Here is an 18,469-nt window from a genome sequence, read left to right on the forward strand (position 1 = left end):
GGGCATGCGCATTCCTCCCGGAAAATAGTACAACACACGAAATAACCCATCAACTCAAACTTCGCTCGATAACGTTATTGAAATACCTACATATACATAAAACGCTTATTACTTTTTCAATTACGTACACAGCCCTGTTTATAATTTCTTTCCTCTCTTGTACTTATTATGGAATTCTATTCATATGTTTAGAAGTAGGTGATTTTTATATTGTACAACTTTTGTTTGCCGTAAAACTGACGTTATTTGCTTAAATTATTGTAGAAATCATGTATTATACAGAAATGTAGTATTATTGCCTACGAATTTAATCGATATAATTATATAGGTAATAGGTAAATACGAATACTGTACATCTATAAAGAAACTAAATGTTTCTTAGGATTATATAGGAGTAAGTACATCTTACTGTTGCGATAACAACGATTAATAGAGTGGCATGGATATTTAAGGTGGCGAGTGCACTGGGCAGACTCCTCCCGAACCTCGGAGGACCCAGCGCCGCCTGCAGGCAGCTATATTCCGGAGTCTGCCGGAGTATGGCGACGTACGGTGCCCCGGTTTGGGCGGATCGCCTCACTGCGAAGAATAAGGCCGCACTGCGGTCGGCGCAGAAGATCATCGCGGTGAGGGTGATTCGGGGGTATCGTACGGTATCGTGGGCTGCAGCTACTGCTCTAGCTGGCGACCCCCCGTGGGAGCTCGTGGCGGAGGTCCTTGCCGAGACCTACTCATACGTCTCGGGTAGGAGGGCTCTCGGTGAGAACCTCACGTTGGACGGGATCCTACGGGTGCGCCGGATGGGGCAAGAAGCATTAATGCGGAGGTGGGGGAAGGACCTGGTGGAGCAGCCGTATGGCACACGCGTAACGGCTGCCTTGCGCCCGGTCCTTGAGCGGTGGATGCGCCGTAAGCGCAAACCCCTCACTTTCCGTCTGACGCAGGTTCTCACCGGGCACGGCTGCTTTGGTGAATACTTGTGTCGGACGGCCCAAAGGGAGCCGACGACTGAATGTCACGATTGTGGCGCGGCGGTGGACTCTGCCCAGCACACCCTCGAGGTGTGCCCGAGATGGGCGGCGCTACGTCGCGATCTGACGACAGTCCTCGGAGGGGACTTGTCACTGCCGAGCGTTATCACCGCGATGCTCGGTGACGACGAGTCCTGGAAGGCGATGGTCTCCTTCTGCGAGACAGTAATGTCCCAGAAGGAGAACGACGAGCGGATGAGAGAGGGGGCCGCCGACGAGGCCTCCGTCCGCAGGCGACGAACGGGGGTGCATAGGAGGCGCTACTTAATGCGTCTCCAGTAACGCCCCTGTGCCCATGTCGGGCCGGGATGGGAACCCGGTCCTGCTAGACATGGCGTCGTCGGGATTGTTCAGAGGTGAGCCGGACAGTCCCATGGAGGAGAAGTCTGGTCTTTTCGCCGAGGCCAGCCTGTCGCTGGAGGGATCCTGTTGCCTGCAGTTCCGGGACCCTCCAATTAAAGCGGCTGAAGGCTCCCGCAGGGGTTTTGGTCGGTAGTGCACCCCCAAGTGCTAAGCCGACATACGGTCTAGGAATGCCTACCCGGGCATCCTGGATATCACCCGTAAATGGGTTACCCTGCGATATCAAAAAAAAAAAAAAAAAAAGTGGCATGGATATTTCCCCAGGGATCAGGGCCGGATTTAGGGGAGGGTAACCGTGGCTATAGCCCCAGGGCCTCCACATAAGGGATCCCTATCATATCCCGGGTCTACAATGTAAACTTCGGAAAAAAATCAAATTCAGAATAGTAAATAATTTTTCCTTTCATATTTTTTTCACGTTTTACGTTTTAAAAACATTGTCCATTTCATTTGGAAAACAAATTAGGGCCAAGGAGCCTACACTCCTTTGCTACCCCGAGGCCTCCAGACCTCTACATCCGACCCTGCCAGGGATTGGTTTCTTAAATAAAACCCAGTCGAGTAAATAAAAAGAAATATTAAATACTATATGACAATGACGACACGGTTACACAATTTTGGTTTTTTCCTTTCCTCTTGTTAAAATAAAGCCTATATCACTCTGTGATAAGGATAACGTAGCATTCTCCTGGCGAAAGTATTCCAAAAACCAGTCCAGTTTCTGCGTTCATCCATTACAAACAGAAAATAAAATATGTTTTCTTTGTAGTTTTAGTATTTTCAAAGCTTATAATAATGCACCCTGCTGGTCATTCACCTTTCAGTGGCAATCTTCCCAATTACGGCCGAAAACTTAAAGCGTATTGGCGCAGTCTGTAGTAATGCATCAATGCATTTTGGTCAACAACGCGCTTGCGATGCTTCTGGTGTTGCAGGCGTCTATAGGCTACGGTAATTGCTTACCATCAGGTGAGCCATACGCTTGCTTGCCGATGTAGTTGTACAAAAAAAATGTTGTACTAGCTATCCTGGCCAACTTCGTACCCCCATATTTTTTTCGAGAATATTTTAATTTATAAAATATTTTTATAAATATTAAGTTTAAATATTTAATGTTTAGTTTTTTAATCATAAGGCCATTGAGTCATTACGAAATATCTAAACCCGCTGGACGTAAAAGATGAAATTTGGCAAAGAGATAATTTGTAGTTAGAAGACATCCATTAAGAACGGATTTTCGATAGGGCCGGATTAAAGGGACCTAAGTGCCTAAGTATGTACGAAAGTCCTTCATTTTTTATGTAATGTATGTTATGTTGTTGTAACATACCTGAAATTGGATACAGAGGTAGTTTTTTGTACAACAGTAAGCTGATAATAAATTTCAGTATAATGTTCATCCAATAAAACACAAATTAAGTTTCAAAAATCTTTACTTATCGTTTTAAAAGGTCATGCACAAAGTTTATACACTTTTAAGGTGACCTAGGTAGACTAAGATCAAATAGTTTAAACAAATCAAGGCGATCTAGGCAGACTTAGACAAGCGTTGCAAGATCCGACTGGCACGAGGGGCGCGAAGCAATCGTTAGGACAGATGGGACAGGAGGCCGCGAACTGACGCGCCCTACTGCACTTCGGATTCGACTTCCACTGAGACGGCTGGGTGTTCTGAAAACACATATTTAAACTTTTTCAACTGTTTTACTGGGTTTTTTAACATTCAGTTTTTATTTGACGACGTTTAAATTGATAGTTAATAGCAGCCCTGCTTTCTGTTGCCGGGTTGATAGTTCGATTACCGTCTGATTTCGGGTGTAATATTAAGAAATATTTAGCTATATCAGTCGGCTGTTACCTGTAACACAAGCATTAAGTTGCTTACCATAGGAACGGACGACCGTGTGTGTATGTTATACGGTGTTTATTTTTTTATTTTTATTTCTGTTTCAAGTTATCAAATGGCTGTTAATTTTATGTGGAAACTTAATTGATTTATGTTTTCCTTATATTTTTATTGAATGAGTGTTGTAGTAATTGTTTTTTATTTCTAATAATAATAATAATATAAATGATTTAGAAGTGTCAAGTGTGTGTATACTGCGAAAACTACTGAACTGATCGAAATAATACTTATAATGGTGAAGGTTTTAATATATGATAGTACTTGAATAAATGAAGTAATGGAGTGATAAAACCTCTAAGAAACAAGTTCAACGTAAAAGATTATTATTTATTTTAAATAATACTGATAATATTCATTTTTTCTTTGTTATTTGTTAAACTGTTGATATTTTGGGCTTATCAATTATTGTGATAACTCTTGTAAGAAAATTTTCTGCAAATATGAAGGCATAAAAAACAGCACCTATGCCTATAAAACCTCCTCGTATAATTAGGAACTACCCACCTATACGAGTTAAAATTAAACAAACAACTAAAAAAATATCATATTTACATTTTTAATTACAATTTAGAAGCGATACATTCACAAAAATACTGGAAAAATTACGCTTTTTTTTTATTAAAAACAAGCCGTACCCTGCATGCGTTGCTTCGCTTTTTTTTTGGTCGTACCAACTCAGAAACCTCTGTGGGCTCATGCACAACACTTTGCTGAAGATCATGACATGATCAAATGCATAGTTTACGATTCAATAAAGGACATACAGACAAACAATCAATATATATATATTCTTTAATTTAGTATTTATATAATAAAGCTAGATCAGGTACTTTTGAAGATATTGAAGATTTTCTAACCGAAACTTTTTCTTTGCGATTTAGTGTAGTTTTGATATGGGTTCAAGGGTCTTAAACGATATTACAAAGTTCATTGAACTGGAAACGGAGATGTTTTGTTACAGTATTTATTTTTTGTCAAATGGCGAGATGAAACGGTGATCATAAGGTTATTATAAAAATGTAAAAAAGATTTATAATGAAAGTACTCATTTTAAATTCTTAATAATTTAAATTAATAATAATAAAAAATATTTAAGAAAATTTAAATGAACTAAAGTTAGGAATAGTTAATCGTGGTTATGAAACTGATCAAGAAAATTGTATACAAATGTGTTACAATACTAGAAAATTTGAAAAAATAATGATTTCCCTGCAATCAACGGTGAAAAGTGAAGAACGTATTTAAAAATATAATTACGTACCTTAATGAAACTTGCGAATGTGCAGACAGTTGAGTCATAAGCTGGACAGTTTAGATGAATGCCTTGTGCCGGCAGATCAGTTGTCAGGCAGGTAATCTTTGCGTTCTCCACCCCTGCTGCCCATTCAGGATTGTTCTTGGCTAACTGGTCGAAGTGGGCGGACAGCTTCACCTTGTCCACTTTTTCACCGTCCATCCAACCAGATTTTCTAAATATGCACGTCATCCTTTCACACTGAAATTACCATCGTGTTAATGTGCTGCTTTGATATCCCAATTGAAGTTTTTTTACAACTAATAAATAAATACTGACATTGAGTAACGCATAAAGGCATTAAGCCTGTGACATCCCACTGTTGAGCATAGGCCTCTTTCCCCATGTAGGAGTAAGATCGGAGCTTAACTCAGCACGCGCATAGGCCTCTTACCCCATGTAGGAGAAAGATCGGAATAATCCACCACGCTGCTCCATGTGGGTTGGCGGATATGTTCCCTACTATGAGTAACGATCGCTATCAAGTGTTTATGATAACAACGGGGACCGACGGCTTAACGTGCTCTCCGAGGCACGGTGGGGAGATCCACAAGGATCGAAATCCAAACCGGAAAAGAATATTTGTACAAATACAAATATCCATCCCGAGCGGGAATCGAACCCACAAAAAGTAGTTATTTTACTCGCACGACTACACCAGAGCAGTTGTGAACAACACTGAGAATGAAAAATTAATAGCTGAAGTAATGGAGTGGGCTTATGTTTTAAATTACTTTAGAAATCATAGCCTTTTTTACATTTAAGTGTAGGATGTGATATAACAAGGATTGTATTATGTAGTAGTAGTATTTATAAGTTACTGCAAAATAAAAAAATAACACAAATGTTTAAACAACGATGCTCAGTTCTAACTAGCTAAATAATCTTGGTCAAGATGTCTAACGAGTGGTGTCTAAATCGTGCCGAGAATCCAATCGTCATCATCATATCACTAGAGCCTATTGCGGTCCACTGCTGGACATAGGCCTTCACGAGTTTGCGCCAAAAATGGCGTGAACTCATGTGTGTTGCCCATAGTCACCACGCTGGGCAGGCGGGTTCCTTCATCAGATCTCCTTACCAACAAAAAAAGAATGATCAAAATCGGTTCATAAACGACGAAGTTATAAAAATACTAGCTGACCCCACAAACGTTGTTTTGCCATATATTTTATCAACCTTTTCAACCCCCCCCCCCCCTATAACTTAGGGGAATGAAAAATAGATGTTGGCCCAATCTCAGACCTACCCGATATGCACACAAAATTTCATAATATTTTATTAACCCTCTTAACCCCCCCCCCCCATAACTTAGGGTTATGAAAAATAGATGTTGGCCGATTCTCAGACCTACCCGATATGCCCACAAAATTTTATTAAAATCGGTCGAGCCGTTTCGGAGGAGTTCAATGTTTAACACCATGACACGAGAATTTTATATATTAGAAAGTCTGGGAACGCCTGCAATAGGGCAACGAGAAACGTAATGAGGTAATTCGTATAGAAGATTCTACTCTTCATATTTTTTTCATACCGGGGGCCTTATATGAATATCGATTGTTAAGGTATATAGTATGCTAATTATCCTATCTAGAGAAATAGAATGAAGCAGCAGAAGTAGAGCATTAAATAAATATTAACTAAATAGTACATACCTCAGGTAAACTGCTGTTACACTGGCTAGCTACATCAGGACTCACTATCTTAGGTGCGCCAAGGCACGAATACACCTTGAAAACAAAATAATTATTTTTTTCTTTTTATAATGAAAGAAATGATTCAAAGGGTTGTTCTCAGCAACTTGTTTTATTAGTTGAGAAAACTTGTCTTATTGACTGTCATTCCCTATAAACTTAATACCTATTTGTATTATTAACTAGCTGGACTCGCCACTTCGTTCGCGTGAGGGATTCCATCTGGATATGCATTAAATTTTTTACGGAATGATCCTGATCCCGTGGAAATAATAGGGTAAAAGGTATTTGTTGATATGTGACCTTCTTTAACTTATTCAAGCTGTTTCAGAGACAGATTTACAGACAGACAGACTAAAATTATATTAAATATCTATACATATAATAAAATAGTAGGAAAGTCAAAACTGTACATTGAATATTTTTTTTAAAGAATACTTGGGGTGTGATCTACAATCGATACCGAAGTCAAAAATATAGTTTTTAGAATTTTTGTATGTTTGTCTGTTTATCTGTATGTATGTCCGAGATAAACTCAAAAAGTACTGCATGGATTTACTTCAAATTTGGCACGAATATTACTAAGAAGTCGGGTCAACATATAGGCTACAAATTATCACGACGATCTTACCTCGTTAGGCGTAGGACCACATAATACAGGCGTTCCTTCAGTGCTAATGATTTGACATACCTGAAAATGGTGTATATAAAAAGTTAAAATTAATACGTGAAGCAAAAACTTTGTACCCCTTCGAACGAAAATTGCGCGGACGGAGGAGTATGAAATTTCGCACACTTATAGTTTATATAGAGAAGGAGTACAGAATACAATTTTTTTTATATATTAGGCATAAAAAATACATTAATTTTTTTATTTATTTATACAAAATATTATACATATTTACAGTTCACAACTTAAGAACTAAATATTTACAGATAGTTTTGGTATAAATCATGTCCGCGTGGAATTGTGCCAAGAATGTTGGCAGCATTTCCCCGTTGAATCGCTATGCCGATTATCTGGGCAAAAAATGCACCAGCCCTCTTATCACCAGTGGAGGCAATAAGGCGAGGTGTTATCTCATTTTAAAAATTTTTTGAGCACTGCTACTCCAAGGTCCAAGTGTTTCGACTGCAAACAGCACAAAGATGTGATTTGGCATTAGTGACGAATATTTGTGCCGTTTAGTCGTTTCAGCTTTTTCCGCTGCGGCTCCCGCTTTTAAGGCTGTTTCCCTGACATGAGACGGAGCAAGTGTGTCAACGCAAGTTGCGTCCCACAAAAGCGCCCGTCCCCTTTCCCAGGGAACCAACGTCAATCCATACATTAAATCAATAAGACAACATTACACACACTACCATGTATTTGACACACACAGTCATCTTTGACAACAGAACATAAATAATGTTCAAACTTATAATTTAAATTAATTATGATCAAATTTCAACCACTGGGCGACCACTAGTACGTTAAAAGTATACGTGTCTTATTTTCAGCACGTGCTGATGACAGAACGTTGCATGCTGCATATCATCATCATCATCATTTCAGCCTATCGCAGTCCACTGCTGGACATAGGCCTCCACAAGTTCACGCCAAAAATGACATGAGCTCCTGTGTTTTGTCTATAGTCACCACGCTGGCCAGGCAGGTTAGAGACCGCAGGGCTGGCTTTGTTGCACCGAAGACGCTGCTGCCCGTCTTCGGCCTGTGTATTTCAAAGCCAGCAGTTGTGTGCAGGTAGTAGTGGAACTGTGTTATCCCTTAGTCGCTTCTTATGACACCCACGGGAAGAGAGGGGGTCGCTATATTCTTTACTGCCGTAGCCACACAGCGAGCATACTGCATAAAACATAATTAATTGTGTTTGCTCGCAAACGAAAAAAATAGACATCAATTTACATCGACAAGTAATAAAACGAGAAAAACAATCGTAGACACTCAAAAAATACTTAAAAAGCATTCGTCAGATCTCTATTAAATGGGAATAAAAAAAAATATAATAATAAATGTTTAAATGGGACCACACGATAAACGTCAGTTCTCGAATACAAATTAATATTATAGTCAAAATCGGTACCTACACCCAGTAAAAAGTTATGAGGTAATTAAAAAACGAGTTTACTATACGATCACACGAGTGAAGAAAAATTTCTTTAGTCGTCCCTACAGTAATATATGAAACGTAGCTCTCTTCCTTTCCATCTTCACTAACTTATATCGCCCTCTCAAATTCCGTTTGCCTCGCCCGATCACACTTTTCGTAACGCTCTCATCACGCATTCACCAGCTTACTCCCCAAGTCAAGCGTGCGTAAAGAAGTTTAACTTCAAAAAAAAGCACTCGATTTAAAACCTCTTTTTTTAAAGTCAGTTAAAAAGAACCATAAACGAATACGTACTTACAAACAAAGTTGGGTTCAGAGTAAAAGTGCGTTCATATCACTGCTAAGTTTATGTATTTAACCTACGCGTATGATACGCAGTGGAAATCTACAGGACATTTGCATATCTAGCTAGGCATCGAAGCTTACAAACAAAATTATACCTACTATATAGAGCTAGCGAAAGAGTAAACAGAATTTAGGCCAGGAAATAAATAATCACTTTAAATGTGTAATTGGTAAAATCAAATAATATTTACGGGCTAAAATTAGATTTAAAATTCGACTGTTGTTCTGCAATAGCAAATTAAGCTAACGCCTTCTTTTCAACAGACCAGAAAAGAAGGCCTCTCAATTAGTTTTTTTTTTTATGTGTGTTACCACAGAACTTTTTACTGAGATTATTTTTTTTTTAATCGAAAGGTGGTTCTTGTAATGTAGTTTCATTTTTTAACCAAGATCGGTCAAGTACTTTTCGAGTTATATCTAATAATGTGTATTTACTTGACTATTTTTTCATCGACCCTACATTGTATCGTTTCTGAACAAACACAATTATGAAAAAAGATAATGCCTTGTTACATGAACAGTCTGTTTTCGATAAGGACGTAACGGACGATTACAATAATTGTTTAATTTATTTATTATTGTTAAATACTAAATACTTACGATAAATAAATAAAAATCACTTTAAAACTTTTATTTTTCGTTTCACTCGTAATATAATGGTTAAAAAAATATTTTAATACTTTATAGGCTACAATTAAAACTAAAACACTTACCGCAATGCTTGCAAAAATAAAAACTGTAAATTTTAACATGTCGAAAACAACGCGACTATTCAGAAAGAGAGTAAATAATATAGTGTATATGGTTCGCTAACAGTCAACAGCAATTGATATAATCGAATTTAAGACCAAGATAAAAGATGAGGTCACCATTTAGTAACCCTGCCAATAATGATTAAATTGTATTTCTAGATTATACGTGACCTGTTTACTACTATCATGTCAGCAGTTCGTTATTGAGGAGCGAAGTTTTCAGATTATACTTTTTTGTAGTTTAGGTACTCCTTAAGAATCGATTTTCATATAAGGTGGTTGGTATGAAAAAAATATGAGGTGTAAAATCTACTGAACGAATGACCTCGTTACGTATCTCGTAACGTCAACTATCGGAACCCAACAGGGTTGATGGCGTAACGTTTTCTAATAACGCCATCTTAAATAGATAGATGGCGTTATTTGATTCGTTTATTTACCATTTGAGTAAGCCTTTTTTGTGCCCATGTCGATCTGAAGGTGTAAACTCCAGTAGTGCATCGGAGCTAACACACACACTTTTTTATTTATTTATTCGTTTTTGGGAAACAAACAGTACAATATAACACCAAAAAGTAAGAGGTAACAGGAAGATAACGCACAAACCAGTAAAGTTTACACTAATAACCAATACAAACAGGAAGCAGAAAGTAAAAAATGAGATATGAATTTACATAATAATTTAAAACAATCAAATACAAAATTAAAACTTGTGCAATTAAATGCTTAAAAATTAACAATATACCTAAATAAAAAAAGCTTGGGAATGAGTATCTGAGTTAAACAAATTCAATTCATTGATTTAACAATAATCAATTATTGATTGATGTTACTTTTGAAATTCGAAAGTGAACACGAAAATATATCAACATCATAAAATTTTTCATTATACCTACTACAGGAACGACGAATAAAGTCGTCTTGCGCATATTTACTTTATCGGCATTCCTTTTTAACCGACGTCAAAATAAGGAGGAGGTTACTCAATTCGACCGTATGTATATATATTTTTTGTATGTTCGGGGATAACTCCGTCGTTTATGAACCGATTTTGATAATTCTTTTTTTGTTGGAAAGTTGGTCACCAACCCCTGCCCAGCGTGGTGACTATGGGCAAAGCACATGAGTTCGCGTTATTTTTGGCGTAAGCTTGTGGAGGTCTATGTCCAGCAGTGAACTGTACAGGCTGTAATAATGATGATGGAAACGAGATATCCCTAGTTTGGTACCATGATAAGGAAACCAGTATCTGATGATGGAATCCCAGAGAAATCGAGGGAAACTCTCGAAAATCCGCATAAGTTTTTGTTGGGTGTACCGATTTTGATGATTTTTAATTTAATCGAAAGCCGATGTTTATCATGTACTCACATTTAATTTTCGTCGAGATCTGATTACAACTTTTGGAGTAATCTTTGATAATGCGTATTTACTTGACCATTTTTTCGTCTACCTACGTTGTATTACTCGTCGATATCGACGGGTCCTACGCATAAGGTCGTAACATGTTTTTTGAGCAAAATTGTATTTTTGTGTCATTAGAACAATAATAAACCGTATTTAAGATTCCTGAAATCAGAATATTAATATCTTCTATAAATTATAAGTTTTTGAATTGCTAATAGTCTTAACATTAAAACGTTTCCGCGCATAAGGTCGCGCTGCTAGTTGCGACGATATGCTCCGATCTATTGGACGGTGTCCGGATCATTAAGAGCATAGTACCGACGTCGTATGACATGATCGGACTCTCCATTTTTAATGTTCAAAATAATATTACTGTAAGTCAAATTTCTTTGTAGTTTTTGATTAATTTTAATTACTAACACTTATGCGATTATAAACCATTGTAATGAGTAATGTACGTTCGTCAAAGATTTTAAAATTAGACTTAAATAAGCACAACCTAAGCAGTAAAATAGTAACGACTGGTGACAATCTTGGAAATGGTAAGTTTTATCGAATATTACTTTTATTATTAATAAATGTAGTTAATTAGCTATATAAAATTATCAAACGAATAAACTATACTCGTTATAGATAGTGTTTAATGGGGCTTGACGAAAAATAATACGGTCCGGCGCATAACATCGGTTCGGCCATGTTACGACTGTTTGCGCCGTAGACCACCACTAGCAATGTGCCAGTTACGACTTTAAACTGCGCTACAGTTTTATTCTAGAAGTTGTAACTTATAGTTACGACCATATGCTTGGTTATAATTTAAGGATAATTAAGCGCACAAAGTCGTATCACAGTCATACGACTTTATGCTTTGTTTAGAAATAAAGATACGATTTTTTGCTTTTTCAATAAAGCTTATAAATCCATTTTTAATGACATTTTAGTTCAATTACAATTGGATGATTAATATAGCGATTGTGCTTGTATAAAATAAGATTTTTGATTTCAAAATCACCGACGCCACTTGAAGCTGAACACCAGTGGGATTTGTACAAGACGATGTTCGGTTAATCTTTTAATTACGATTGACGATTCAATCATACCGAACTAGGATACACTAAGTATCCTTCTACTTCAAATGCTGTGTCTAGACGAAAAAAAAAACGATTAAGTATTGAGCCCAACTCTGACGTTCCTAATAAGGTGTTGATCTGCATGACAATGTTTCTTAATACACTCTCCATAGGGGAGAGAACAGTCCAAATGGTGCTTGGGTGGTGGGTCTATTTCTCCTAATCGGCGTGGTGGTACCAAAACTATTGTCATTGATGATGAAATGACACAGGAAGTTTTAAAGTATGTCAAAACGTTTTAGCCCATTGAATCCCATTATTTGCGCAAAGATTCTACTAAATTTACCTAGACAGCGACCTTACATTCACAAAAATGTTTTCTTTATACAATGAGTGGTGTGCTACTGAAAATATAACGAAGAAAGCGACAAAGCTAAGAAAGTATCGTAATATAATAAAACAAAACTTTATTAATACCTCATTTCATAAACTGAAAAAGTATATCTTTAACGAATGCCATATATACTACACAAATAAAAATATAATGACTGAAGAAGATAAAAAAAAAACAAGAAAATTACACGAGAAACCAGACTCAGACTGGAGAAATGAAGGAGAATGATAAAAAAGAAGCTATAGAGAGTGAAGAAAGAATAGTTATCGCGTGTTTTGATTATCAAAAGATTTTATGTCTGTCCCCATCGCAATGTATGTTTATTTCATCATAGAAGAAATTTGTTAATTTATAATATTACTGTTTTTGATCTTGCTCGTTGTGCAGGTTATAGTTACATGTGGCCTGAGATTAATGACAAACACGGGACATGTGAAGTAGCAAGCTGTTTATCTAAGTTTATTGAAACTAAAGTTAATGATGGTGCCAAGGAATTCAGGTTTTAGTCCAACAGTTGTGTCCGTCAAAACAGAAATTATATTGTGTTTGCTTTATATACTTATGCAGCAAGAAAGTATGGTAAATGGTAATAACAATATTTCATACGTTTTTAGAGGGTGAGTATATACAAATAGAAGCGAATTCCGTTTACGATTTAATTGAGAGAAATGTCAAAAATAAGCTTATATATATCCCTGCGCAATGGTTTGATTGATTGATTTATTTATTTTATACTTTATTGTACACCACAAATATATTACAAACAAAGCAGATAGTGAAGTACAATAGGCGGACTTGTGGCTAATTAGCCATTTCTTCCAGACAACCCAGACTTAAAAAGGAAACTTATTATCAAAATTGGGTAGGTTGTGTAGATGTATAATAAACTTACATACAAATTTCTACATTCTAATACTTATAGAAAATACACAAATAAATGAATGAATGAATAAAAATATAATATAATTATATTCTATCATAAACTTATAAAGTATGTAAGCAATTCGTTAATAATAAGATTTTTAACGTGTTTTTTAAAAGTCAATAGCGATTTAGCCTCCCTTATGGCTAAGGACAGACTATTCCATAACTTAATAGCCTGAACAGTAAAACACTGACTAAAGTACTTGGATTTATGTATGGCTAGCTCCAGCACAAGTCTTAAAAACTTGAACTTAAAAGCTTTAGTAAGATGGCCGGAAGTTAACCCTCCCCGTTATAATGTAATTGAAATGATGTGTAGAAATTCGGCTACAAATACAATAAACCAAAAAATAGCTTGGAGTAAAACTAGAGAAGTTCAGATAGTGTCGAGTAAACCCTATATTTGAACTATCGTTATCACTTTAAAGATGAAAATAAGATGAGAATCATCGAGAAGAAAAAATGAAAATATTTTAAATACAGAAGTTTTAGTTCCATGTTACACTGATCAATTATATCCAATTATATCTGCAAAATTTAATGATTTATTAAGTCTTTATCTAGGACGTACAATACTTCAAGAATTTCATAGTTTTTATCAACAGTTATCACACAGTAGCATTGGTGCCGAACAGAACAGTAGCCATTCATCTGATTAGTTTTCGTTTACTTATAAATAAATAAATATATTTGATTGTAAGATGTTTTTACTACTTATATTTATGTTAAACAGACAGAGGTTATTGCTTATTTCGTTATTTGAGGTTTCTTTAAGTTGATTATAAGCATTCCATCCATCCATCAGCCCTTACAAGTCAACTGCTGGACGTAGGTCTCCTTTAATGCTCGCCAGTCGCCACTCCAAATATAACTATTAACTGTTGTATAATAAAATGATATTTCGGATTATCATAACAAAATATAGATTTATTTGATTCACTTTTATTTTTATTGACTAGCCCGATGGCGCAGTTTTAGTGACCCTGCTTTCTGCTCCGAGGGTTGTGAGTTCGATTCCCACCCCGAGTCTGGGTGTAAAATAAATATTTATTTATATATTTATGTATGTATTATTTATAAGTATGTATATCGAAAAAAAATATGCAGCTATATACCAGTCGGCTGTTACCTATAACAAGCATTAAGTTGCTTACTTTACGAACAGACGACCGTGTGTGTATTGTGTAAATATTTATTTATTTATTTATTTTATTTATTGTTAGTGCAGCTAAAGACTGATTCTAGTTTAAAAATTTATTAACAATAAATTATATTTAATTATCAAATTAATGATTATCCTTCATATTTTTATGGATCAGTTTTAATTTTGTTTATTTCTTATATAAAAAAACTGTGGGGAACTAAGAAAATCTGATAATAATTATTTTAAAAAGTTGATTTTAGCTGAAATTTGTGATTTTTGTTCACCACGTAGCTTCTTACGACCCATTTCTTAGAGATATTATAAGAGATTACACGGAGCATAACGTCGTAACTCAAACATACGACTTTATTCACAAAGTTAATAACAACCTGTAGTGCTATTCTGTAAGAACATTTTCGTGTCTCGACAGCGGAATCCGCGGTGAGATATCAAATTGGTATTCATTAAAACTCGACAGTCCCGTAGCGCCACACTTGTGAGTGCGGCGACGAGTCGAACCCTGTTGCGTGAGAACGTTGACATTTAATAGTATGAATTCGGTATTCTGTAAGGGGATTTACCGCTTCACACATCACAATTCGAGACTCGATTCAACACTTGACTTCATGCACATATTCTAAAATAAAGTCATAAGAAAAGAATATCGATAAAATAAACACAGCTCTAAATTGCCGCTCTTCGATTCGACACTCACTTCACATCGCTTGTGCGTACGGAATGTTTACAGAATTCCAAACCAAGGTGAAGTGGGTTCGCTTTCGAAGTGAGCGCTGTCACTCAGGTGAAGCTCGATATCGAAATGGTTATTTACAGAATAGCCCTGCTGATCGAAAGCATAAGGTCGTAACAACAAGATACGACGTTTCTGCAATAAGTATAAAGTCGTAAGTAACTAAAACGAGTTATTTTTGTGTAAATATTAATTTTTATTTCATTTACAGTTTGGCATTATATTTTTAAGCGAATTATTGATCATATAAACTAGAAACACTGATCAAAGATGTATCTCAAACGAACTTTAGCAGTGACGGTAATGAAAATGGCTCTCCTGTAAAAAATGTTTTTATGTATTACGACCTTATGCGTAGGACCCGTCGAATTATAATGAAGTCGGTTTTTCTTCGTTTGCCTGCAAACACAATTATTTTATTTAACGAAACAATAGCACAATAGATGTATAACAACATAATTTAAACATTTAAATCACTGTTACATACACTTTATGAGGCTAACAATCACCTATCAAAGTTTAAAAAATGTTTACTATTACTCGTAACAACATAAAATACTAATTAAGACAAGATAAATACACATAATATGTTTTAATGTGATCTATTAATAGACAATACGAGGACAGACTAATTCAATACAAATATCCTTCCCGAGCGGGAATCGAACCCACAAGCGATAGATTTTTTTTTTTTTTGTATTTACGCGTCGATCCGCTATATTCTTGTTCTTAGCTAGAGATTGTCGACATTATACGAGTAGGTACTATACAAGAGAGAAGAGATCTCCCTTTTAGCGAAAAGACCGCCTTTTGTAAATTTTTCCCTCTATATTTTATCTGTGTATATAAATGTCTACGACAGTTCCATAAAGTATTTTTGTATTTATATGTATTAAAAGGTGAAGACAGTAATAATAAAAAAAGCTAAATAATCATAACGAAATCATTTATTATCTATATGTAATTATCACATTTACAATCCTAGATCTTTGTTACAAGACGTAAAAAAATCCTTTTTCAGTACTGGCAACGATTCTTCGTCAATTAATGGCAACCTATTTTCAAAGTTAGGGTACTTCGGATGCCACCAATCATACACCAATATATTGACAACTGTGTCAATGACTACGGTACATTCTGGAATCACATTCTTTGAAACGTTGTAGTGGCCAGTGTTAAAGCCGAGATGTAGACGATGGTGTCTGAACCCTTGTGATAGCACCACACTCACGGATGACAACGTCATACCCATTAATGGCGGTACTTCGTAGAACTGTTGGCATGTTACCTAGAAAAAAAAAGTAATTATAGAAACCAGATTTTTTTTAAATATATAACTATATTGCTACGTCGGCAAACAAGCATACGGCCCACCTGGTGGTAAGCAATTAACGTAGCCTATAGCCGTCTGCAACACCAGAAGCATCGCAAACGCGTTGCCAATCCTATTCCTAATTTCCACCAGCAGCTCTTGTCACCTTACTCAAAAACAAGAACACAACACTGCTTCAAAGCAGTATTATTTAGCTGTGATCTTCTTGTAAGGTCGAGGTACTTCCACAGTACGGTTGCTTTAGATTTTGAGCAGGAAATTTCCTGGGATAGAGTCTGCAACACGCTTGCGATGCTTCTGGTGTTGCAGACATCTATAGACTATGTTAATTGCTTACCATCAGGTGGGCCGTATGCTTGTTTGCCGACCTAGTAATATAGTTATATATTTAAAAAAAATCTCTCGTAAGCTACGATAATTGCTCAGTATCAGGAGAGTATCGCTCAGTTGCCGACCTAGTTATATGAAAAATATATTTTTTATTACAATTTTAAATTAACATTATTGTAGCTACCTGCAAAACTTGTGAATCCACTTCTGGATTTGCATCGATTCGACCGAGTTCTTCCATGAAGTCTAACGATTTGGCTCTTGTATCGGCATTGGATTTCTTGAGTTTGAAATAAACAAACCAGTATGATTGTGCCTTACAATACCAAACATTGACGCACCGTCTTCGAACCAACTGATGAGGCTGACTCTCCTGGGTCGCTTGCTGTAATATCTTTTTTACAAACACGTCATATGTGTGATACAATGCTCTTATAACTCTTTGTCGTAGTCCGTACAGTTTATAACTGTTTTCAATACGTAACTTTTCTGGAAGCTTTGGATTATTTTGACAATATCTCTTATATAATGCACGCCAAAATGATTCGCGTTTCGTTATTGCATACGTTGCTTTGTTAATTCTAGCAAAGTTACCGACCTCCTCTGGTTTAATGTAAGGAGATATTAGGTACCAGACTATCTCTGGGTACTCTATAGCGGTGTCATTGTTGTCCGTCTCGGTCTTAGAGAGATTTCTCTTTTTTTTATACACGAAATTCTTTGTTCCATCTGCATTCAATTTCTCGATTATATCGAAATCGTCATCCTGAAGATCCTCCCAAGTTTTCGCAGGAACAGCCTCAGTTTCCACTGACTTTTTAACTCTGCCTACTGGTTTCGGTGCGTTTGCAGAATCATTTATGGTAAAATCTGAAAATTGGTGATAATTGTATTATTAAAAGAAAAGAACAAAAGCAATAACATTCTTACAAGAAATAAGTATTTCTTATAAGGTTCAATCACATAAAAATTTAAATAGTTTTATTTGTGATGTGAGAAGACTATAATATTTTTTTTATACTGAGTTGAAATTTCGTTCAGGTTTTAGTTATAAAACATGGATCTCACCTGCATTAACCGCCTTTTTTTTACCTTTTTTCTTCGGCATCTAACAATTTTGCTTATAGCAAACAAAACAAAACTTTGAGCAAGTATCCGCATTAAAATTAAAAATTTATGTTACCACTTGTTCATCTCTATCATATCATATTTGTTTCTTTTATAGAATTTAGTCTCTAATTATGTATATTATACAATTAGAGTTTGTGTTTATAAAATTGAAAAATATGAAAATAGGTTATTGATATTGAACACAGATGAAATGACTTAAGTGAAGAGCAAACGGCAAAGCAACTGTTTCACAGATTATATAAATGTTTTTGTAGACTGATAAATAAGAAAGAACATAAAATAATAATTAAAGTAATACATCTTTCTCAAAGGCCATATCTACTATTGAATAATTATAACTAGTTAGAAATGATTCTTATAAGATAATGTAATGGAAACAATAAAGTTATTTTAGGTATACAAATTATTTATAAAAATAAAATAACCGTTCAAAATAAAATATTTTTTCATTACATTGTATCAATTTCCACTGCTTTACTTTTGAAAGTGGCT

At 35.8% G+C, this 18,469-nt stretch overlaps 2 protein-coding genes across 3 annotated transcripts; both read right to left on the reverse strand.

Moving 5' to 3' along the window:
• Window positions 1–2,809: 2,809 nt before the first annotated feature.
• LOC123658153 lies at window positions 2,810–9,591 on the reverse strand. 2 transcript variants are annotated; one of them, XM_045593594.1, is made up of 6 exons: window positions 9,455–9,591; window positions 6,920–6,979; window positions 6,250–6,324; window positions 4,562–4,795; window positions 2,934–3,065; window positions 2,810–2,890 (listed from the first exon to the last, which is right to left on the reverse strand). In XM_045593594.1, the coding sequence occupies exons 1-6, from the start codon at window positions 9,491–9,493 to the stop codon at window positions 2,870–2,872; spliced, it is 561 nt and encodes a 186-aa protein (XP_045449550.1). In that variant the 5' UTR covers window positions 9,494–9,591; the 3' UTR covers window positions 2,810–2,869. The 2 variants fall into 2 exon arrangements, with proteins under 2 accessions (XP_045449550.1, XP_045449549.1); XM_045593593.1 differs by having other exon boundaries at window positions 2,810–3,065; window positions 9,455–9,587.
• Window positions 9,592–16,112: 6,521 nt separating this feature from the next.
• Window positions 16,113–18,195, reverse strand: LOC123658310 (transmembrane protein 183). The gene is made up of 3 exons (XM_045593748.1): window positions 17,915–18,195; window positions 17,031–17,716; window positions 16,113–16,471 (listed from the first exon to the last, which is right to left on the reverse strand). The coding sequence occupies exons 1-3, from the start codon at window positions 17,952–17,954 to the stop codon at window positions 16,157–16,159; spliced, it is 1,041 nt and encodes a 346-aa protein (XP_045449704.1). The 5' UTR covers window positions 17,955–18,195; the 3' UTR covers window positions 16,113–16,156.
• Between the last annotated feature and the right edge of the window lie 274 nt (window positions 18,196–18,469).

Source organism: Melitaea cinxia, chromosome 12, assembly GCF_905220565.1.
Source record: "Melitaea cinxia chromosome 12, ilMelCinx1.1, whole genome shotgun sequence".
Taxonomy (NCBI): Eukaryota; Metazoa; Arthropoda; class Insecta; order Lepidoptera; family Nymphalidae; genus Melitaea; species Melitaea cinxia.